The following is a 24608-nucleotide window of genomic DNA, read 5'->3' as shown; positions in this document are numbered from 1 at the left end:
TAGGGGCAACAGAAAAAAAGAAAAAAAAAAAAAAACATCTGACACTTGCACATCCTATTTTATTTTACTGCTGTTTTGCTGTAACAAAGCAGTTAAATGTGTACATTTGTGTCAAAAGAATGGTATTAGTCTTCAATGTAAAATCACACATCTACTGGTCAGCTCTGTACATGCAAAGAAAAAGCAGATAAGGATAGCAATATAGTTCAAAGTTTTGTAGAATTTATTACAATTCCACCATTATAAACAAAAAGCAGCAACTACAGAAATATGTACAAGTCTTTTCTTTTAAAAATACTGGTGACCAGTTTCCAGTACCAGTTTCCGCTTGGCCCCATGTTCAGTCTCTGTAACGTTGCTTCCAGTGCAGTGCTTAGCCAGTCTATTGTTAAACCACATTTGAACACCATTTGTTTCTCCGATAAAGCCTTTTTGGATATTAACAAACTGCCCCATATGGGGCGGAAGTTACAAAAGAGTGCCATCTGGAGAAAGAGCGTCATCTTGTCAGAACAAAAGGGCCCGGAGCCGAGCAGCCACCAAGAGGCTGCGAACCGCCGGAGCAGCATGACGGCATCCTCGGGTTCATAGTGGCTGTAGCCCGGTTTCCCTGGTTAGAGCAGGTCAGAGAGGCGCTCTGGCTTGGTATTTCAGTGCTTTTGTAGACCATGTGACGGGGGGGAGGTTCAAGTGCCTGAAGCAGCTAACACTGTATAGTCTGGCAATGCATTGTGGGAGTGGGGCGGTGGGCGGTAAAAGTGTCCATTACTGTATTTGTGATGCACTGTGTGTGCGCCTGAGACCAGAAGGACGCAGCAGCCGGCGTCTCCTCGGGGCTCTGACCAGGTCCTGCTCAGCCCGCCGCTTGGCCCTGCACTGCTACTGCAGCGAGTGCATGAAGCTGTCCAGGTTGTACTCTGTGTCGTACTGCTGCTGGTCCCACAGCTCCCCGAGGCCGTCCAGCACAGACTTCATGGAGGACTTCCCAGAGGTCGACGACGACTGCTGCTCACCCTTCTCGCCCTGAAACAAGACAGCTCAGTGAATATTAGTTGATAAGGGAGTCTTCAGCAATACATAGACATCTCCCCAAGTTTTGATTTAGTCTCGCCTCTCAACGTAACACACTAGTCCGGTACAGCTTTTAACTTAACATCATTTCTACCTATGTTGGAACCGTTGTTAGATTTTAAACAGAAGCCTCACTCACTAAATGTGTGTAAATTCTAATGTTGTACCGTGTCTGCAGTAATAAGCTGCGGGCATTAGCATGTGATCCGTATGGGAATAATAACGTCCCATCCTCAGGCTGTCACATCAACACCCGGCGTGAATGAGCACTCGTTGGCTTTATTCTGGCATCATTGTGTGCACCAATAAGTTGGGAAGGGATCTGCTTCGATGTTCTCCAGAGGGAGGCATTGCCTTGATAACCGACTGTCAGATAGCCGAATTGTTTGGACCGCCATGAACACGTCACTGCGTCTCCGCAGAGATGCTCACGAGTCCCAAAGCTCGAGTCAGAGTCGAGTCTGAAGTCACCGTGTGTGCGATTCGAGTCGCACTCGAGTCCGAGTCTCAAACTAGAGTCCCCATCTCTGCGTCTCCGCGCCAGAAGCCGCCGCAGGCCTCACCTTGTCGAGGCTGAAGAGGTTGAGGAGCTGGTCCGTGCCCATACTCTGCAGGCTGGCATTATCTTGGCTGATGATTGTGTTGGCGATGCTCATTTTGAACTTCTGCAGACCCATGATCTTCTCCTCCAGTGTGCCCCGCGTGATCAGCCGATACACGTTCACTACGCGTTTCTGTACGAGCACAAGACACGTTAGATGGTGCCTCCCGTCCAAATTTCATTTCACCTGGGTCACTGGTTTCACACAAGAGCAGGGTCACATGATCCAACACTGTATCTAACAATGCCACAATAAAACAACTGTTCAATATGTCAAATTCTTTGGGAGCATCTTGGATTCAGTATCATCTGCAAATAATCAGATATTCTAGACCGCTATCCTCCAACTCTGAGTCAGTGCACCACCTAGTGGGCCGAGGAGGTATCTCCAAATGGGACAATTGTATTTCATAATTTACAAAAAACTAGTCATATTTATATCCGTTCAGGAATTCACATACATAATTAAACAGCACAAATTTGGATTAAGAGTAACAATAGTCTTTGTGAGAGGCTGTGTGTCAGTAAAAAGCTACAGAGTGACACAGCAAGCAAGCAGCATGAAAACATTCAATCTGTAATCATAACGGCAGGCATGTTGGGTGATGAGTGGGCAGGATATTCATTATGGTTACAGTTGAGAACCCTAAGTGTAACGGGACGGTTTTGTCTTGTATGTACCTGTCCTATCCTATGGGCCCGATCCATGGCCTGAAGGTCCCTCATGGGGTTCCAGTCATGTTCCACAAACACAACGGTGTCTGCACCAGTGAGGTTCAGACCAAGACCCCCGACATGGGTGGTCAGCAGGAGCACGTCAATGGATGGGTCATTGTTAAACCTGAGAAATAAAAAAGAAAAGAATTGAGAAATTGAAGAATAACAGTCGGCTCTTGGTGGAAGTGTGAGCCGTGGGGCTTTCATCGGCTGACCTGGAGACGATGAAGTGCCGCTGGCCGGCCGGCACACTGCCGTCCAGCCTCAGGTAGGTGACTGAGGGCAGTTTGGGTTTCAGGAGGTCATGTTCCACAATGTCCAGCATACTCTTCAGCTGACAGAAAATGAGCACGCGGTGCTGGGCCACGACGGCCTCTGTTCCCCCCTCAGACCCTCCAGCGCTGCCGAGGCCGCAGTCCAACAGCAGCTGAGAAGAGAAAACCAGTCAGAGCTGCAGTCTCGGGCTGCTAAAGTGTGAAAAGAGGCTGAATAACATGGCGCAATACAGTGATCTCTGGGGGTCAAATAACATCCATTGAAATAAGCTAGGTACGCCTGTAAGTACAAAAGTAATAAAACATTTTTTTAAAGCCAACAGATAATGTATGGAGGTTATATCGACTTAAATTATGATGCTGTGAAAGATTGTATTGGGAAGAGATCAATTATAAAGTTATCATCAAATCTAATAAAATCCAGTTAGCCAAAAACCTTAAACGCTCTTTGCATTTACAAAAATGCATTTTTTAAATCTTGTTCTTAATTGGACAGAAATCCACATCAGTGTGGATGAAGCAGAAGGAATGCGGTTGATCTACAAACATTTCACCTGTTTAAGAGCAGAGAGTTTGGGCGCATGCTGAAGGTCCCGCAGGCTGGAGCTCTGCCCTGCGAGCTGCTCGATGATGCGCTTGTACTCGGGATGCTGCGGGGTGAGGACCAAGCTCGGGTGATTACACAGCTTCCTCAGGTACTGCAGAGCCTGAAAGAACATATACGCAAGACATTACTGCAGGGTCAGGATGGATCAAACAAATGATGCTTTCATTCCAAACCAGTGCACCTCGGCTGTGGAACTTAATCAAAACGTATGTGATACAATTCAGTGAAAGACAGGGAAGTAGAATATCGTAAAATACATTTGCTTTTTTATACAGTTTTATGAGAAAGACACATTTGTTGCCCTCGATTGATTATGTATCTTGATAAATAACAGACTGAACAACACAACAGAGGACCTTTAACAATTGGGTCAGAGGACAAGAGGTGCTTCTAGAAAAAATAAAATCCATACCTGGAAGACATGGCCTGTGGCCTTGAGTTTGGGCTTCTCCTCCTCTTCTGCAGAGGTATTAGAGATGCTGTCCTCCACACTGGCCTTGGCTCGAGACTTTGCAAAGTCTTCGTATAACTGAACCTGCAGAGAGGGAGAAATCATCATGCACCATGTTGTTACAACGAGCCCTTTACAGCTCCCTTAAATCTGAAACAAGAATTATGTCAGCATACATCTCATGAATTAAACTGTAACTTGTTATATTGATATAGGCCAACCATACAAGTTGATTTTAGTCAATAGAACACAAACGTAGAATGAGCATATTACCAATAACAAGAATGCAAAACTAATGACCTGCCAATCATTATGGTGACAGAACTGCTTTCTGGAACAGCCCATTAAATAGTTGTGGGGTGGGGTGGGGGGGTTACCTGTAGAGGACTCAAGTTGCAGTAATAGTCCTGAATTATTTTAGGAGGAAGGTCCTGGAGGACATCTTCCTTCATCCTCCTCAGAAGGAAGGGTAGCACCTGTCGATGCAACGCCTCCATCGCCAGGACACCTGAGAGGGACGATACAGATGTTAACCACCTCTATATGACCGTATTTATAGTTAAATATAGTAAAATCTGGAATATTTACACACCTGCCTCCTGTTCCCGTGAGGAACTTTTGGCGTCCCGGCTGGCCAGGATCGGTTTACCGTAGCGTGCGGCAAACTGCCGTTCCGTTCCAAGGAAGCCCGGCATGAGGAAGTCAAACAACGACCAGAGCTCCAGGACGTTGTTCTGGGGGGGGGGGGGGGGGGGGGGGGGGGGGGGGGAATGGCCAATGAGTAAACACAAGGAAAAGAAATCTGGAACATTTCTACCGCCGGGCGACTGAGCCCACCTGAATGGGTGTTCCTGACAGGATGATTCGGAAGTTGGCAGCCAGCTGCTTAATCGCTTTGGAGAGTTTGGTTTTCCCGTTCTTAATTACATGACCCTCATCGAGGATGCAGTAATTAAATTTGATATTCCTAAAACATGTATAAAGTTGATGTTAAAGACAGAGCCCTTCCTCCCATAATAAGGATTTGAGCTCAAATGATGCACACCTAAAGAAGTCGATGTCATTCCGTACAACGTCGTAGGAGGCCACTACGAGGTTGTGTTTTCTCACTTGGTGCTGCAGCCTAAAAAAAAAGTACATATTTTTTTATTATAGTCAGTGTTTAATAATGAATCCAAACCAACATTTGAATGGGTCTCCTGAACAGCTCGTGTAAATTACGTCAGACTGAGCCTTACCGCATTCGCTCCGTAGGAGGCCCGGTGTAGTGCAGAGGGTTGAGGTATTCTTTGTGGCAGAATTTGCCCACTTCGTCCACCCAGTGGCCAGTCAGCGTGGGAGGACACACCACTAGAGACGGCAGGGGGCTGCTGTCTGGGGCCTTAGTCTTGGCATACTCTTGTGCCCTGAACAGACATCAAAACATTCAAAAGGGCTGAGTCAGACATTAAAGAACAAGGAACCAAACTGGGACAAATCACTGTTGATGCTCAAACTGTCAAAGCCTGCTTTGTGCATTGTTCCACAGCATGTGGCAGGCTCATTGTGCTCATTAATGGATAGCAGATTATACAAGACCGTTGCATATTCACCAGGCTTTGTAGGACAAGCTCAACACTTAAGAGAAATGTACTTTTTTTCTCTAGCTAACAACCCCAACAGTGCTTTGTTTGTAGTTCATCTTATTTGAGAGATTTCATCTCAAATTGTCTTAAAATAAGATTATATATTTGGATTCCCAGTGTTTCCCCTATCATAACAGTAAAGGAGAAACATATTCCTATACAACTTAAAACATTCTCTTCAGTTTCTCAAACCGTGACATGGTTAACAAGCCTATAGAGGTAACAATCCTACAACGGTACGATTCTATGGAGTGACAGACAAGCCTGTGTGCCGACGCCGTAGAGATAAACATAAATGACAGCGGTAGAGGCGTGCAGACTACCTGAGGTAGTAATCTCCTGCCAGAATGCAGATGGACTGCAGAGTCTTGCCAAGGCCCATGTCGTCACACAGGATCCCATGAAGCTTGTATTTGTTGAGGAAGGACAGCCAGTTCACTCCGTCCTGCAAGGTAACAAAGACCCACAGTGAGAAGGTCAATCCATACGCTTCTGTTGGAAGTGCAGCTTGATTCAGTGGGAGCTTTTCTTAAGGCAGTTAAGGACATTGCAGTAGCACTAACAATTTGCTTTTGCTTTCTGCACCGCTCATTTAATAAAAAAACTGCCAACCCTTCTAGAAGCAGTGTTTCTCCACCCCCCTTAAAGGTTTCTTTTTTCTTTTCACATCGCTAGTCTGCAGAGAAGTACAGATTGTGGCCTTGAATCTGATCAGGAACAAAACAAGTATCCAGGAGGTGTTTAAAATGTGCAAACTCATTGGACCCGGAAACTGACTCCCACCTGCTGGTACTTCCTCAGCTCAGCCTTGATTGGAACAGGGATCTTGTAGTTCTCCAATTTCCTGCTATCTAGCAGTTGCTCCAGGAAGTAGCGTTCTCTGGCCTTCTGCCGGATCAGATCAGCCGACATGGCTGGAGGGTCGGGTATGCCAGCCTGGTGGACGACAGAGTGAAAAACAACATTGCGTTATTAGGGTAATAGCAAGAGAGTGCTGAAGTAGGCTGGCGCAGATTCGTAACTTTGAAAGCTCCTACCTCCAGGGGCAACAGGCGGATGAGAGTGGCAAAGCACTGTGTGGCCATGAAACGGATGCTATCGCTGGGGTCGCTCATGCGGCCCAGCACCGGCACTACAAGCAGCACGATGTAGGGGACAATGTCCACGTCAAGCTGCTCCATGACACCTAAGGACATGTCGTCAAGGAGATCACGGTGCGCGTGTGTGCGTGTGTGGGGAGGGGAAAACTGAGCCTACCGTACAAGCTTGACGCTTTGATTTACAATTGTTTTAAAACTTTTAAAAAGCGTGCGTCTATTGTAAAAGGTGAGATTGAACGGAAAGTCACTGTGTGAAGGATACAAGCGAGTGCCTCAATGGCCCCCTCCTGTTTGGTGCAGTCGTCGATAGCTGCCAACCAGGGGAGGACACACTCCAGGAAGCTGTTCATAGTCTCCAGCATTGCGATCTTACTGAGCACACCCACACAGCGCGACGCCATGTGACGCACTGCCGTGTACGGATGCTGCAGGCAGGTGAACAGATGGGGTAGGTGCTCCAGCAGCTTGAGAGAAAAGAAAAATACTTTCAATAATTTGCTTTATTATAATAGCTAATTTAAGACTCATTTATGAACCTGTCCGGGAAATCAGGCTTCAGTGCTGGATATTGTTCAAATACTTGACCAAGTATTCACATGCGGCAATTAGATTTCCAAATCAATGAGAGGACTTCTGTAAATTGTGGGGTAGAAGCGTAGAAGAGCAATCATACCAAAGGTTTGAGTTCAGCAGCCATGGCCCCAGCCATAACTTCCAACACTTGTAGAGAGTTGACTAGTTCCTGAGCTGCAGGGTCTCCCCTCTCCAGCTGGACCTGTCTATCTAGAACGCACAGTGGGCACAACGTGATTCAGAGGAGAGAGTACATACATACTGGATGTCCAGAAATGAAAAGTCCTGTATTGTACAGATTGGATACTATAGGGAAAATTACGTGAATTGAATAGATAGATATTAATTAGTCCTTTCAGAAATGGATCATGGGCCACACATCAAATGTTAGATGAATATTTGGGCAACAGAAAACCTCAATAATATGGACCTGTAGGCATCTGACAAAGACCGTAATCTGAGCAACTTTTCAGAGATACTTCCAAATCTGAAGCTATGAATCAAGAGACCCCACATTCAAATACAATGTTGCACCCAAAAGGCTACAGACCATTTAAAAGACCTAAAGTCTATAACTAAATACATTAAGAAATATATGTACATACCAATTTGTTGATTCTCAGTCACTACTGTCCTCAGTGGTCCCACTGTATTCTCCCATAGGTATGGCAAAGACTTGGTGAAGTCTGCGCCAAAGTGCTTGGCAACCGTTGTCAGAGAGAACTCCGCTCCCCGCCTCTGAATAAGAAAGGGCTTCTTGTTCTAGAAAACGGAACGCATAGAAAAGAAATGTACACTTGATGATGTGATCCAACTGTGAGGAAAACTTACTCGAGAAGCCCTCGGTACCTCATCGTTATCAGTGCAGATGGAGCTGCCTGGAGGAAGCTCTGTAGTTGGGTTTTTTGGGGCTTTAGGGGCTGGACCCCTCTTACTGGTTATAGCAAACGCTGCCCTCTGGTGGCGGTACAGGGTGATTATACCCCGGGTTTTGTTGACCATGTGATGAATGCAATCTTTCTCTAACACACTGCCTAAGATTGCGGAAAAGAAGTAGAAAACAGGGTCAGTAGCACACAAGCAGGAACATCTTAATATGGGATTATTGGAGGGGTGATATTGTGCTTTTGAAACTTATAGTACAGAACAATTACAATACAGAACAAGAAACTAATTTACGGCCTCTTCAATTTCTTCCAATCCACCTTCCCTGACAATTTGGCACTTCATTCATTTTGACCACCAGCCTTGCAGATTAACAGAGCACCAAACTCCCAACAACCCCTGTCTTGGTTATTTTATACGTATTGCCATTTAAAATAAGGAATATTGATGTTGCACAAACCTACATACAATTGAAGGACACTTTCAGTTTACATTTGTTTAGACCATATGTCCGCGAGGACATGAAACGGAAAAAAGCACATTTTGTGTATTTGTAAGCCAGTAGAATGATGTGTCAAAGTGTCAAAGAAAACCCAATTTGAAAATCCTGCTAGTACTGCCGACACTTACTGAAATGACTCCTTAGCCTCTTACCTTTTGCATTTTCCTGCGTAGGGGGAACGGGGCAGGCAGAGGAGGGGGTGACAGCAGAGTCTATGCAGGCCGAGGCACAGAGATTTTTGATGATTTTGGGATTGGGGCACGGCGAGCGTCCGGCACACTGCTGCAGCAGCTTGGCTATGAAAGAAGAGGCGTGTCCCTGGATGAGGGTGTTCTCCTCACGCTTGACGGTCTCCATCAGAGGCCTGACTAGCGGGTTCAGCTTTTCAGGAAGCGTCTGGAGGTTTATCACTGCGCAGGCCGTGACCATGTGGACGCGCAGGTGCAGCTGCTGCCACTCCGCGTTGGTTTCCGTTACCGTTGCTTGGGCCTGCTGCCGTTTACTGTCCAGAGCCTGAAACTCACTGGACTTCACGTTGAGACCCACCGTCGACTCTGTAAAGATGGTGGTTACCTGGTGAACGAGAGGGAGGGACAATATCAGGGACCTTTTTGTTACAGGCTGCAACAGCCATTGGCCTTTGGAGATGAGAATTTCACAGTCAGGTGTCGAAATAAAAGTACTGGACAGAAACAGAACTACAGATGAGAAAATGTTATAATAGCTGACTAACTCCTTGAAATTTCATCCATCAGTGTAAAATATAGTCTCGGGGGGGGGTCATCTTGAGGGTTGTAGGTACATGGGAGGGGGAAAACGAATTATAAAACATATTTCAATGTATTCTATAATATATCTAAAGAGATTTGGTCGGCTGCACCTACCAGTTCATTGGCTTGATCAATAGTGAAAACGCTACAATTGAGGCGGTCTTGCAGGTCTATTTGGGCCTCAGCTAGCAGAGCAATGAGCTGCTTGCACTCGTTCTGCATCCGTGTGAAAGGGATGGCGATCTCATCGTAGTACAGATGTTCTGACAAAATGGCCAAAAGGCGAGGATGCACCAAAGAGGACACCACCCGGCACTCCTGAAAAGAGGAGATTGGGAAGGTAAATTCCTCATACTTAAACCGAAAAGTGCTCCCAATTTTTTTTAATTCGCAAGAAGACCATTTCACCTTCTGCAGCGTAGCCCACTCACAAAGCACCAGGGCCACTACTATGCGCTGCAAGGCGGACTTAGAGTTGAGGTGGAAGAGTAACAGCTGGCCCAAAGACTCAGCTGGTCGGATCTCTTGAGTTGCAGCATTGAGCTGAGGGTCACAGATACACCTACACAGAGCACCCAGCAATCTGGTTTACAAAAACAAAAGAGCAGGGAAACGCTGTCAGAACAACTACATACCTGGGAATTCCTTGCTCCTCAAGAAAAAAAGTATTTAAACTCACTTGGCAGCCATGAGGCGAGACCGGACCACCACGTAGTCCCTCGTTAGTGGGTCTTCAGTCACCGTCTCTGCTCCTGCTATGTACTCCTGAACAGTTTCCTTCACTTGAATGGTGGTCCCTTGACGTGCCTTTGAACCAGCCTTATCCTGAAGCAGCAACAAAACGTTCATTTGGAAAAAATGTAAATGACTGGATGTATTAAAATGTATGTATTTTGGTATATGCAAATTAAAGCTATTCCAATTTCAAATTGTATAACTATCATTTCTTTAAACAAACTGTATAGTTGTGGGGTTAAGCTTTGTGTGTTACTTTTCCATTTCCTCCTCTGAACTGTTCTAGTTGCTTAAGTGCCTCCGAACCAAAAGTAGAGACGCACAGGCCTGGTCTGCCACCCTCATGCCGTCTGCAGGTCTGTCGCCTGGCAACCTCAACAAGGTTCAGCTGTTTTTTTGGTTTTATTTGTAAGTCGTTTTGGATAAAAGCGTCAGCTAAATGACATGTAATGCAAGTTATATGATTGATCAAATTATATATTGTAGTTACCTTAGATGAGGTAAGCAGCACACTGTAGCACTAATAATGTAGGCTAATCCTTAACACTTGTTTTTGACACACATGCACTCAGTTTTCCTTATAATAAAACTATAAAATATTGCAAAAACTGCTACCAGATAGCAGCTATTGTCCAAAGAATCAGTTTAAATTTTAAAAACAAAACTGCAACACATTAACTTTAAATACACACAAAACGTCTTACTCTCCAGTCTCATGTAGGTAAGAGTAAAGCGTCAGACCTTGCAGCGGGCCTTTACTTCCAGCAGCATGTTGAGGTCTATGGGGATGTGTGAGGCCTGCATCATGAGGCAGAGCCAGGCGCCCATCCAAGGACAGCTGGCCGCCACCACGTACTGTTGCGGGGCCTGACACAGCAGCTCCATCCAGACCTGACCAAAGACACACGGCCACAAAACTCAACCACATGCAGGACCACATTTCAGTTTGGTTTCACTCACTTCCACCAATCAAACTTTAAAAGGGTGGGCAATGCAACATACCTTTTGAATCAGTTCAAGGATTTCATCGTTGCTCTCCAGTATGCAGGACTGGAAGATGTGTCGCAGCATCTCTTGTAGGATGGGGTTGATCCACATAGCACAGCTCTGAAAGAAAGAATAAAAGAAAACCAGTCAGCAGCCACAAGAATTGTCTTGTTATAGTAACGTGTGCATGAACATTTGTGCTTACATTTCAGATACTTTTTTAAATCCTGCAGGATATTATTACTTTGCCAGACATGCGCTATTGGTCAGCTTTACCTCGTCGTATTTGGAGAGCAGCGTGTAAAGGGTTTCCAGCGCCGCCCGTCTTACTGACGATATGGTGTGTCTCAGGAACGGCCAAACCCGAGGGACCAAGACAGTCAATGACTGCTGCATGCTAGAGCAGAGAGAATACAAGGGACACACAAGACCATGATGAGAACAAAAAGACTCCCTAAATAAAATAATGCCATGCTACAAAGTTATATTCTAGGCAAGGGCTGCAACTAACGATTATTTTGATAATTGATTAAATTGGTTGATAATTGATTAAATTGGTCGATTATTCGATGAATCAGATTTTTTATTTCCAACCCTTTATTCTAAAATAGAACTTCAAATAAACTTTGCACTTTGAATAATATTTCTAAAAAATAAAATAAAAATACTAATCCGAAAATTCTACAGGATTTGTTTTAACGTCAGAACTTGTTCTCTACACTAGACTCAGACGCACACTCAAACCCATGTTCACTTGAACCTTATTCATTAAATTACATTAAATTGTGGTGCAAGTAAATGTAAACACATCTAAAATATACGTAATTGCTAGGAGATTAATTAAATTGTAAATAAATGCATTAGAGGCTTCTTAGTTAGCCACTAATGCATTTAGTTACAAGCATAACATCAACTACCGCACAACCCACAGAATATGCGCAAGCGCACTAGACTACCTGACTGCATTACAACGTATACAAATATATTTGTCAACAATAAGCACAAAATATATAAGACAGACTGAAAAAAAGGTGAGTAAATACAAACGTTTTTTAATTTTATTTTTGTTCCGTGCGCATCGTCGCCACCTATTAAATTACTCAATAGTGCAATGAATCAATAAGGCGCGATGGTGGCGCATGGAGTAGTGTGATGCACTGGGTGCTGCAAGGTTGCCGGTTCAAATCCCAGCTGCTCCACGTGTCATGTCCAAGTGTCCCTGAGCAAGACACCCAACCCCCAATTGCTCCCCAGTGGTAGGAGTGCGTTGTCTGGCTTGTCACACTGCTAATACACCAGAGGGGACCATCTTCCTACTTATTGCCAATAGATCAGGTCACTGCAATGAGCCTCTCTCTGAACAGACCATATGCTAGGGCCATCAAACCTCAACTTATTTTTCACATGAAAAACAATCAAGTGTTTTAATCTAGTTTCCTGTCAATAGTAACCAAATATCACACCTCACATCAGGCTTTATAGTACACTGGTTGGTGAAGCAGTACTTGAGTTAAAGACTACAGCTTCAAGAACTACCATTTAAAGACGATGCTCCGGTAGCTAATTAAGTGGCCACCAAATATATTTCAAAATTCAGACAAAGGCTTCTTTGTCTATTGGTGCAATAAGAAAGTACTTTTGTTTTCTGCTGTAAAAGCAGCAGCATGCCCTGTGTGAGACTAACCTGCACTGGCGGACCTGCGGGTAGGTGAGCAGTGAGGACAGCAGTGTCATGATGCTGTTGGTGGAAGCAGTGAGGTCGTCCAGGTCCAAAAGAGAATCCCATAGCGTGTTCACGATAAAGGGTACCTGAGAGAAACGGTTTCACAACGATCCCCAAAATGAGTACAATGTGAAAATTGCCATTTTAAAGGGGACTAGACTTCAACTCAAAGTCTAACTTGTGAGAGACTGATGTCATTTAAAGGGCAATACCATATCCCCTCTGACCTTATTAGGCAGTAGCTGTACCAAGCCTTCCACCACAGGGATGAGGGATGCAGCGGCCACGGCCCTGACGTCATCATCTAGGTCCTGTAGTCCTACAGTGATGGCAGGAAGTACTCTGGGTAGTAGGGCAGATATCAGGTCCTAAGACAAAAAGGTAAAGTACATAGTAGTATGTGTAAGAGTTCAGAAAGTAAATAAATCATTTTGACATCTCTTCACAAGGAGGAGCAGCCTTAGTACCGGACCATAAGAACAACATACTCATCCAAACCTGTATGCTCCCACCCCAACAATTGTTATTCATGACCATATGCCGCTCAGAATTCAATACATCGTAGAACCCCGCTACGCTTCTATAACTGCTTGACACACACAGTACCTGTCGGACAGCCAGGGCATACTTGATCCCGAGCAGGCCTCCATGACGGACCTCCCACTGGTCTTCTTTAAGCAGCTTCAGCAGGACGTCTACAGTCATGGAAACGCCAGTTTCATTCATGTGGCGAAGGGCCACACCTAGTGTCTGGGCACACGTCTCCCTAACAGGAGCCACCACCTGGCAAACGGAGAGGGAGGTACAGGACGGATGAAAAGACTAAAAGAAATGCATGAATTTAGCTGGTTAACCTGTCAATATATCTAGATTATTTGTCTTGAAAGCCAGTCAGCCAGATTTTGTTCAACATGTAATACTGTTTGAATCTGTTACACTGAAAACCAATAAAGGCCTATTTAATGACAAGTTCCGCTTCTCAAATGGAATAAACAAAGGTTTATTCAAAGCTAAGAATACCATTAAAGAATATTCACACTTCCACAAAGAGGAACAGAAAATAACCCCCTAAATACAATCACATGCAATGTCCTTAAATCTACTCCGCTCCCTTGTAGAATTATTAAAAGGGTTGGTTTTATTGCTTTATACATACATTAAACCACACACACTCCAACAGGAGGTACTAGATGGCAAGCAGCCAACTAGTTGACACACTGTGTGATTGCCAAAAAAAAAGTGTATATTTGATGTTGGAAGAAAAACTCCACCAGGCATGCCTGAGGTCTTGCTTTCATGAATGGGAACTTGAACAAAGAGCCATAGAAACGCCCGCTGCTGAAGCGTAAGAAAAGTTTTGCTTAACAAATGACCTGAATCACTTTCCATACACTGTAGGCCTCATCCTGTGTCTAAAAGAGCAGTTGTTAAAGTTTTGGTATCCTTTGACCAACCTCATCAGATACAAAGTCTCCAAAGCGGTCCAGAGCGAAAACGCAGAGCAGCCGGATGACCAGGTCCTCGATCCACTCTTGATGCTGCCGCAACATCTACATGGGAGGATCGTACATTTACTGACAGGCTTCATTCTCAAAAAGACTTGTTAGGACAAAGACAAAAAGTTGAGACGTACCTGCTGCGCAGTGCTTCCACCCAACTTCCCTCCCCCAGCCCCATGGGACTTGATGATTTCTCTAAGACCTGTGCCTGCACCATGACGAATCTGTGGACAACCACGGAAAATACAATTTCAACTTGGATTACAGTCACTGTGCACTGGTCACCTGTAAATCAGCACCGCAATCTTATGTTCAACCACAATTTCAACATTTGCTTTTACCTCCCATGATGGATTGAAGAGGTCATTGCAGAGCTCCTCACAGAAGCTCTCCAGAGGCCACTCAAGTATCTAAAAAGAAGAAAGCAGCAAATATCAAGGACACAATCAGGGCTCGACTTCAACGTATTGTGGTATTGGGTTTCGACTCTTTACCTCCTCTGAAAGACACGAGTTGTCTGGAATGTTGTCTACTAAGACTTTATGCTCGGTTGCCTGTTGGTCAATGACAACATTGGTGGTTTTCCTTCGCTTCTCTTCGGGCTCCCCCTCAAAGCTGTCGTTACTTGGGAGCAGAGGGATTAAACAAACATTTTGTAATTGGAAACAATTAAACCGTACATATAGAAAAGTGTGGCATGTCTACATACCAAAAAACAACTCCAGCGATTTGTTATGGTACGTCATGCGAGTAACTGGGAATGAACTTCCTTATCATTCTCTCGTCACTATGAAATGGGAGTCTCTCACATGGCCTTCCCTCCTATACTCACTATATACACACACTGAAGCATCTTGGGTGTAGTGGCTCACTCACAACATGGAGGCGAAAGGACGTACGGGCAGGAATCCTTTTATTCTTGTTGAGGAACACAGTGAGAAGACACCCCCACGCTATCTCTATGAGCTGTAACGTTACTTTCTCTGTTTAACCAGAACTCGTCTACCTAACTTGACCACAACACCCGCTTCCCCTGATCTCCCCAATCACTGGCCACCCCCTGCATGGGATACCCGTGACTCCCCAGGATTGGCCGGAGGGGGATGACGTGTCTCTCACACACACACTCTATCACTTTGTTTTTGCAAATCTGTGATACACTTTGAATAGCTAGCTAGCAGCATGAAGCAAATGACACCCTCAAGATGCGCTGTGGTCAGCTGCACAGATCCACACAGGAGGGGAGAGGGGGAGGGGGGAGCTGGCTCATTAGCATTTAAAGGAACAGGCTCTCAAAACATGTCACATTGTGGAGAGCGAATTCAGATAAAAATGGTGCAGTTTTAAATGGTGCTTTTTGACCAAAGTATGTTAGACATTTCATAATGCCCCCAGGGACCATATCAACCTGTGGTAAAATGGGCATACGATGGGTTCTTTAACTAAAATTGTATGTATGTTAATTCTAGGAAATACAGATTTGGTCATATACTATACTATTGAAAAGAAAAATACTGTTCAATATAATTTAATAAAAGCCGGGGTTAGGATATTGGGGAGACTGTGTTTGATCAGAAAATAAGACATGTTGCATGTACACACTATGCCTCATTGTACCTCTTTTCGTTGGGCTCCGTGTCTCTGGATCTTTGTTTGGCCACTAGCTTGGCCATCCTCTTAGCCTTATTCTTCTGACGGCTGCTCAGGCCTGGCCGGAACTCTGAGTCAATCAAGTCAGCAGCCTGAATGGGCTGAAAACATGATCGGGGGGATTAGTCATTGTAGCGGTCACCTCAAAACACACACATGTACATCAGACATGTCGACAAGATTACAGAGTGACTCGTATGATTATTTGTATGACATTTGACACAAAAATGGTTAGCAATGGTTTGTTTGTATAAAACAAATAAAAATACGGACATTCCGTGCTGTGTAAGTTGAAATGTTTGAAGCAAGTCATAATTGATAAGGCAGGTAGGCCTGGATGGTCCAAAACAAATTAGAGGCACAAAAAACACCAAGAGTGGAATCAGAAGAGGTAGAGAATGGAAAGCCTCAGTGATTCACTACAAAAACATTCAACTGCTGCCACAAACAGGGAAAACTTTGGCAAACTTCATGCTGCAAGTTTGATTGTATTTATTTATTTTTGTACTGAAGAGCCCATCCAATTCCACAGCAGTAAGAGCCTTAGTAACCCAAAGAGCATGCAGCGTGCATGCTCGTGGGCTGCTGAATCAGACGGTAACAGGTTCAATATTGACCCACCAGGTGGTTGTGGGAGCTGGATCCAGCTGTGCCTCTGCTTCCTTGGGCTCTGAACCCACTGGGTTGGCAGGTATCGTCCAGGTCCTCGTCGTTAAACAGCTCTTCTGTGTCCATGCCGAGAGCGGCGCCCATGTCCAGACCCAGCTTCTTCTGGAGGAGCTTTCTCTGGCGGGCCAAACGTTCCTTAGGGTCCATCTCAGCTGAGGAAAAGAAATAATGACATCTGGTTAAAACGCTCCAGGAGGAGCTAAATGCAGGTAGGAGGCAAAACAAGATGAACGCTAGGCACACAAATAGATACTGGGACATAAATAGATCCTGAAACTCCAAAAGTACTTGGAACCGACTCAAAAAGGCAAAATCACCTGTTGTTTCAATATTGGTTTACCAGAGATCCTAAGTGGGTTTGAAATCAGTAATTCAATGTGAAAAAGTACACATTCGTTGGTCAACAGAGAGAAAAGCGGAGTAAAAGATGAGGATGAGCAGCTTTCAAAATTCATATAAAATTCAAATTCATGGCATCCATGTTTATTGTTAGTATTTATATGTCGGACTCAACCTCATATATTGAAGTCTAGCCATAGCATTCTTATTTCACACTAGGATGGTGGATACATTTGGTCAAAAAATGAAATGAAAATTCGTGTCAGAATCCCTTTTCCTCAAGTAAAAATGGAGGGTTCTTAAAGCACAAAATAAAAATATTCAAATTAGACCAAAGTCAGAAACTAAAATTCAAAGCGTAAATAAAGAAAGCCTTGCAGCGCAACAATGCATCCAGACTTTCTTGGAGGGAGGGTGCCTTCCTGGCGGCAGGGCGCCCCCCCTGATAGAATGGTAAGGGAAATGCTGAAATTAATGGAGAGTGCCAACTCTCAAGGTTTTTGCAACAAAAACAAAAAAAATAACCACTACTAACCAGTTTTGTCATCCTGCAGCTCAAACTCGGCCCCCGCGGATCCCAGCAGAGAGGCCCCGTGTTGGAGAAGACGGGAGATGTCAAAGTGGTAGAAACTCAACCGGTCACAGGAGGAATCCTCAGGAGACGAGCCTTCACTCGGCTCTACAGGAGAGGAACATTCTTAATATTGCTATTATTTCTCCCCTCGACTGCTTAATGCTACAATTATATGACGTAAAATCCCCCCCAAAGCTCAGGTTAATTTGGTTTTATTACATTTTCAATTTTGCATGTGTCTGCTGTAAACCAAGGGGAAACACTGTTAATGAATACAAGATCTGCACAGATACTCCAGTTTTTTTTTTTTTTTACACCTTAAAACACACTGCTTTTTCTTCCGTTTTTTTCAAGGTTTACACAATGGAAATTGATGAGTGGTCATAAAAAACAACTTCTCAATTTTGTTGGTTGCCAGGATGCAGAATTGTGGCACAGCCTTATTTCTGACACATTTTATACACAGGTGCTATAATACAGGTGCTGTCTCATCACTTAGTGATGAAATAAAACTGATTCAATTAAAAGATCTCAATGTGGGAACCACATATTTTTTGCCCCTTTATGGCAAAATGTTCACGGGGATTGAGCAATTAACAAAATATCCACAGCCGGTGTTTAATATGGCACATGTGCCTCACCTTAGAAGGATAGTTCGGGTTATTTGAAGACTGGGTGTGAATGAATAATATTTCACCACTTTATCTGGTCTTTAGGCAACACTTCGCTAATGGGAAATTAACGTTAACTTCTTCAAAAACTGAACTAGTGAGAAAAAAAAATGAAAATGTCACTTTCGTTTCAGAAGTATCACATAGAGTAAAGCTGATATAGCCTTGTTTTGAGCTGGGCCTCTTTTAAGTCTACAGCAATGCATTGCTTAGCTTTAATCCCATGGTGCAACTACTGCCTGCCTCTCCAAACTGGGGGTCCACCCTTGCACAAGCACCTTACATGAACTAACCTTTAGGGTCACTCTGTCAGTCATGGCTGGCTGACTGACTAACTGAGTCACTCAGTTTTCACAGAAAACGCTCACCTTCTTTAGGCTTGGGGGTCGGGTCCCACTCAGGAATATTCTTTACTATGGCCTCTACAGCTTGGCCTGCTGCTATTCGAGTGTCCCAATTGGGACTCCTTAGGTAGGTCAAGACCTGGTAATTTACAAAAGAAAAAACAAGTTAAAATGTAGGCTACTACACGTAGAACTTTAATAAACCGTATGAACTATACCAAGAAAAGGACCTAAAATAAAAACAAATAAGTGGCCATGATATCCAGATTTTCTGTTTATTACAGTTACAATGTATAAATAATACGAAGCCAATTCCAAAAAAGAATGAGACACTGTGCAAATTGTGAGTAAAAAGGAATGCAATATTTTACAAATCTCATAAACTTATTTTATTCACAATATGTTATCTCTATTCTATCAAATGTTGAAAGTGAGACATGTTGAAATGTCATGCCAAATATTGGCTCATTTTGGATTTCATGAGAGCTACACATTCCAAAAATGTTGGGACAGGTAGCAATAAATGTTAAATGTACATATAAGGAACAGCTTGAGGACCAATTTGCAACTTATTAGGTTATTAGGATTTGCAACATGCTTGGGTATAAAAAGAGCCACTCAAAGTGGCAGTGTCTCTCAGAAGTCAAGCTGGGCGGAGGATCACAAATTCCCCCAATGCTGGAGTGAAAAATAGTAGAGCAATATCAGAGAGTAGTTTCTCAGTGAAAAATTGCAGAGAGTAATAAAGAGTTATAAAAAGTTATCATCTACAGTGCATAATATCATCCAAAGATTCAGAGAATCTGGAACAATCTGTGCGTAAAGGTCAAGGCCAGAAAACCATACTGGATGCCCGTGATCTTCGGGCCCTTAGACGGCACTGCATCACATACAGGAATGCTACTGTAGTGGAAATCACAACGTGGGCACAGGAATAGTTCCAGAAAACACAATCCAACGTGCCATTCGCCGTTGCCGGCAAAAACTATAGGTCAAAAAGAAGCCATATCTAAACATGATCCAGAAGCGCAGACGTTTTCTCTGGACCAAGGCTCATTTAAAATGGATTGTGGTATAGGGTAAAACTGTTCTGTGGTCAGACGAATCAAAATTTGAAGTTCTTTTTGGAAAACTGGGTTGTCCGGACTAAAGAGAACAAGGACAACCAAAGTTGTTATCAGAGCTCAGTTCAGAAGCCTCCATCTCTGATGGTATGGGGTTGCATGAGTGCGTGTGGCATTGCCAGCTTACACATTCTAAATTGACTGAATAGAACTACCAACGCACCTTTGATACGAGGTTATTGAGTTCATGTGGGTGGAGTTTGACCACTTCTCCAAGCTGCTGGGCTGCTGCTTTCCTGGTTACTGGTGTTGTTCCGGTATCAAGCAAGATAAACAAACGGTCGAGTCTAAAGACAGATGGCAAAAAAAAGACATTAGTCAACGGATTCAATTATAAGATGTGTATATTGTCATATTTACACAGTCCATATAAAAATAAATAATTTTGGACAAAATCATTTATTAATTATTGGAAAACATCAATATCACAATACAAACCTAGACATTGTATTGGATTTTTTTTAAATCTGGTATAAGGGTTTACTCCTGGTTTGCAAAAAGATAGCTATGAATAAATCTCATTGTTGAATATAAAAATTGTCAGAATTTATTATTTCCATATTGTTGGATTGAATTAGTTTAGCTTTGCAACAAGGTAACCAGTCTGATGAACCTGCTTCTTTCACTGGCGTCATTAGCAGTCTATAAATAAAAACTGTACTAGATTAAAGCCCAGGGAACACTAATCTGAGGCTGAACTACGGAAGACCACTGACACCACGTGGAATTGTCACAACAATCACTGTGGAAAACACCACCCACGTAAACCAGCCTTAAGAGAACCAGACTATTCTCGAGCTACAAAGCGAACCCAAACTTTGCATTTCCCATGCTGGTTGGTTGAGACGAGACTCAACTGTGTTCATGTTGCGTTAGAACTCCACAGGTATTCAATGGTGGCCTCTGACGTTAGTGTTTGCAAACTAGGCTTCCTGACCAAACTTCACAATCACGTTACAACGTAATAACAAAAGCTGTTTTTAGGTAACGTTACAGAGCATTGCCGGAGCACTAAACTGTGACATTAATTTCACGAACCGATCCATCGCACCTGCAGTACACAGGGGTCCTAATTGCGTTATGTGCCCGGCCTGAAAACGTGCCCTACGAATAGGGAATAGAGTTGACACATCAGCGTTACTGTCTTAGCTATCCGGCTAACTTTGGTCGGCCACGCAATTCGTTGCCAAATCAAAAGCTAGCAGAGATTAGCAAGTTAGCTCGCCAACGTTAATTGGTTTGGAAATGTCCAGATAAAACTGAGTCAACGGAGGCAGCCAATCTTACCTTGATACGGCCATGGTGAATTACTGTATGGCCTTTCACGCCCCACATTCAACAGGCCACCAGTAATATGAGAAGTGGTCCCCTCTGCGACGTTTAACGGTTCGAATGCGGCGGATGACAGCAGCTAACGTCAGATGAAGTCCTGAGCTAGCTAGTTAGCGGCTGCCGCTAGCTAGCCGAGGCCAAGGCTGTGTGGTTCTGACCACCACAACGGAGTCTACTGAACGGAGGGAGTTCACAGCCTATTCATTGCTACAAAGTTGTTCTTCTTGTCTCTTCGGTATCTTCTCCCATGAAATATCGCTGAATGCCATACGGATATCACTCTATAGCGGACGTTAACCCTCAGAACTCTCCGCGGATAAATATTTCAACCTAATAAGGTATAAAGAGTTATTTTGAAGCGCGCTGAGGACGACCAAGAAGACTGTTTTTATATGAGGAGCCATCTTGCATTTATTCCTTCCTACACAGCGGGCGGAGGCTGATTGGCTAGAATGATGTCGGCGAGCCAATCAAAATGCACGTTAAAAGAGGAAACGAATGGAAAGACAAAAAAACGAATGGGGATAGTTCTCAATCAAAGTAGAGACATCGTTGCATCGTGCGTGGCTCTAGTTGATCTAAAACGTAACAGAATAGTAAAAACTGATTTGCATTGTGATCGTAAATGCTTATACAGGAGGCTATATGCCATACTGAAGCATGATCTAACTTCCGTTAACTGCATTTGCTTCTAAAATCCAATAAAGTTTTCTTCGTTTCAATTTATTGCATTATTAAGTGTGGATATATTTTCACTACATTTAATTATATCCTGGCGTTTCTTCCAGTTAAATTGGAAAATGATTCGTGAGCTGACAATGGTTAACGTCAAACAGAGGATCCCTTGCCAAAGCTCTGAGTTTAGAATAGGAAATAATGATGAATAAATTAGAGTCTAATGAATAATTTGGGATAAAGTGGCATTCAGCAAACGTAAATCGTGCATGGTATTTCATTTTTTTGCTGAGATTAAGTTGGTCAAATATGATGAAAATAACGGTTGTACTGATGGCATCTTGAGATACAAGAATTTGCAATATGCAAATGTGTACGATGAAATTTACACTAAACCATCCCTGTGTAAAGCGGGGGCATGAGATTTGAATCGGAAATGATTCATCACACAATGAGCATCCTCTGTTTTCTGGTCTGTTTTCAGAATTTGTGTTATGAAACATTGTTATGCAATATCTAAAATAAGCATATGTGCACAGCAGTTTGTGGTATAATGTGTTTGTTCCTTTTTAGATTAGAGTCAATCCTGTTTTACTTCTGCAAAGGATTGAGTTGAAACAAGTTACTATGTACAGTGGAAGTTATTTGACTGTAGAATTGTTACATCATCAATGTGCTTCAAAGAAAATTAAAACAAATGTGATCTTGAGTGAAAGCGAATCAAACGTCCTTGACGACATTTTCTGTCATTTCAAAATAACAATCATATGTTGAAAAAATATGTTCCTTATACACTACTGACATATATATAATACTTGGACTCATTGTTATACAGTAGGCCTACTTTATTAGAGAATTGGAGAAAATCAGCAAAGATCAAAAAACACTGCTGGTGGACCATAATCTTCAGCCATTTTACACATATGTAAAGGGGAAGTTGCAAAGATGAAATCGTTTTCGAGGCTGATTTGTGTTTCACCCACTGATGTCAGTAAATAGGGCAGACAAGTATGTTTAAAAATAAACACATTTTCAGAATAAATATTTGCGGTACAGGATAATTAGTTGCTGGGTTCTAGATAACGAACATTTCAAGTGTTTTAGCTACAATACATTTTAACAGGAATACAGACAGTGAAGCATACAAGTGAAATAGACATATATCCATGAAATTTATAACTGCGAACTGATTATATAACTGCTGTCAATGGAAATCTGCAATCCTCACTGCGGACGCGTACAGCATGTTGCTATTGTGTGACATATGAGGCCTGCTCATCTCATTTGGATGTACTGCCGAGATGTCGATGACGTATTCATGCTGGCTTGCTTTTGTGCCATCTGTCTTTTTATCAGTCTGAAGGCAAACAGATCATCCAGACTGAATAGGAGCAAAGGCAAGCTGCTTGTGTAAAAATCTGAAATATTACTGAATTATTTTTTTCTGATCCGTGTTTTATCTTTAAACAGGGTTGTCATTTCAAGAGTAAGTTGCCCCATGGGACACTAATACATCAAACGCATACAATATTATTTATTAAATCAGTATTATTAGCAAAGCAGTATTATTTAAATTAATATTGTTGAGTGGAGTACTTGAAACTAAGGTATTGTGTGTTTGAGGACGTCACAATGAAAAATATATTTTAGGTTCAGGGGATTAAAACAGATGAGAGCTTCAATACTTTAAGTATATATAATCATGGAAGGTGATCCAAGGACCAATTACTTAAAAACATGATGAAGGAAATAACATGTGAATGCATTTAGTAAGATGAAACAACATGTTTTCAACTATTTTCACTCATAATTCCGAAATGTTTTCATCATAATCATCATACATATTAATGGGTGTAATTTTTATAACTTCAGATATATTTTATTTGAAAATTTCAAAATTCAGCTATTTTTATTTTAGCAAGACCACTTTTTCGTAAATGCCGAGTTTTATTTCGTGACCATCATTCAGCCAATATTGTACTGTTTCTTTAATTGAATTTAGCCAGTTCGCTCCCGTTAGCTAGAGCAAGAGCAGTGCTTTGGTTACTTTGAATCAACCAATTAGAGACACTGTACTATAAATAAAGTTAGAAGTTAGAAAGACGCTTTCAAATCTCTTCAGCTTGAAGGCTTCTAATTGGCTTGTTAGATTGGATTACTTCTCAGCATTGGAGAGCTTGTGTTAGCAAGACACATGTAGCCTTTTCACTTGGACAATGAGGAATAAACCAAGCTCACAACCTGGGCTAGCTAGTTAGCTGGGTATAATGCACAGTATTGTTAAGCCGATTATTGAGAAAGAGGCTTTAGTTTATGTGTACTGAGTTTATTAGCTACAGCAGCGGGTGCATGAGTCAGAACTACTTTGGCCTCCAACCTCGCTAACAGGAGCTAGCGTCAGCTTCCTAAGTCTAGTAACAATGGTTGAACATGCAAGTTTAAGAAGCCAGAGGGCGACAATCTGAGAGGAATTTGACACCAATGTTATGAAAAGTGAATGAAAACGTGTCATTGGACAATGGCAGCTTAAAACGAAGACGGATGCACACATATCATACACTACCCTCTTTGAAAAGCATTTGTGGCACCTATGATACTACACTTTTTTATCCCCTTTTCTTGGAGTGACTGCCATTTCATTTTTCATGTTCTTTCTGTGCATTGTACATAGCACCTGAGTACCAAGACTACGGACAACTGGAAAATGGACAAAGAAAGTAAAACAAAAAAACAAAATTAAAAGTGAGTTTTAAAAATGAAAGGTGAGTTTTTATTTTTTAATATTCTGCTTTAAAAAACAAATCAAATCTCATGAGTCATGTAATTACAAATATAAGGAGAATGATGAGATAAGAGCTGCGACATGATAGCGCTTTACTTGGTGTGAACGCAGGGGTTCATTTCAGTTAGAGAGCGTTATAGCTTCTCATCACAGTCATCTTTTAAGTTACCTTTCTCGTGACCAGTGTGCTATTGGCTTTAGCAACGCGGTACACAGTAATACACAGTCCTCACAACAATCTCCTTGTGTTATGGCCTTCAGAGACACTGCTTGCCCTTAAGGAGCAGAAGTGACAAGTGAGGCTTCTCTCACCAAACACAACCCCGT

The 24608-nt window shown here is 42.8% G+C and overlaps 1 protein-coding gene across 1 annotated transcript; it reads right to left on the bottom strand.

The window, feature by feature from the left end:
• Window positions 1–202: 202 nt before the first annotated feature.
• btaf1 (BTAF1 RNA polymerase II, B-TFIID transcription factor-associated) lies at window positions 203–21234 on the bottom strand. The gene is made up of 38 exons (XM_037465290.2): window positions 20780–21234; window positions 19656–19779; window positions 18393–18507; window positions 17315–17458; window positions 16393–16592; window positions 15739–15872; window positions 14616–14745; window positions 14463–14531; window positions 14256–14345; window positions 14077–14172; window positions 13229–13405; window positions 12850–12990; window positions 12584–12708; window positions 11176–11296; window positions 10915–11019; window positions 10654–10803; window positions 9857–10002; window positions 9586–9760; window positions 9292–9495; window positions 8560–8980; window positions 7870–8054; window positions 7626–7782; window positions 7121–7230; window positions 6710–6911; window positions 6385–6533; window positions 6131–6283; window positions 5671–5792; window positions 4961–5128; window positions 4768–4845; window positions 4560–4689; window positions 4315–4456; window positions 4100–4230; window positions 3684–3806; window positions 3219–3371; window positions 2605–2816; window positions 2354–2513; window positions 1635–1805; window positions 203–1023 (listed from the first exon to the last, which is right to left on the bottom strand). Exons 1-38 carry the CDS (start codon window positions 20791–20793, stop codon window positions 880–882), a joined length of 5571 nt encoding a protein of 1856 aa, XP_037321187.2. The 5' UTR covers window positions 20794–21234; the 3' UTR covers window positions 203–879.
• Window positions 21235–24608: the final 3374 nt, after the last annotated feature.

Source organism: Pungitius pungitius, chromosome 13, assembly GCF_949316345.1.
Source record: "Pungitius pungitius chromosome 13, fPunPun2.1, whole genome shotgun sequence".
Lineage (NCBI taxonomy): Eukaryota > Metazoa > Chordata > Actinopteri > Perciformes > Gasterosteidae > Pungitius > Pungitius pungitius.
The sequence above is the reverse complement of the archived record's forward strand: the minus strand, read 5'-3'. Positions and strand labels throughout refer to the sequence as shown.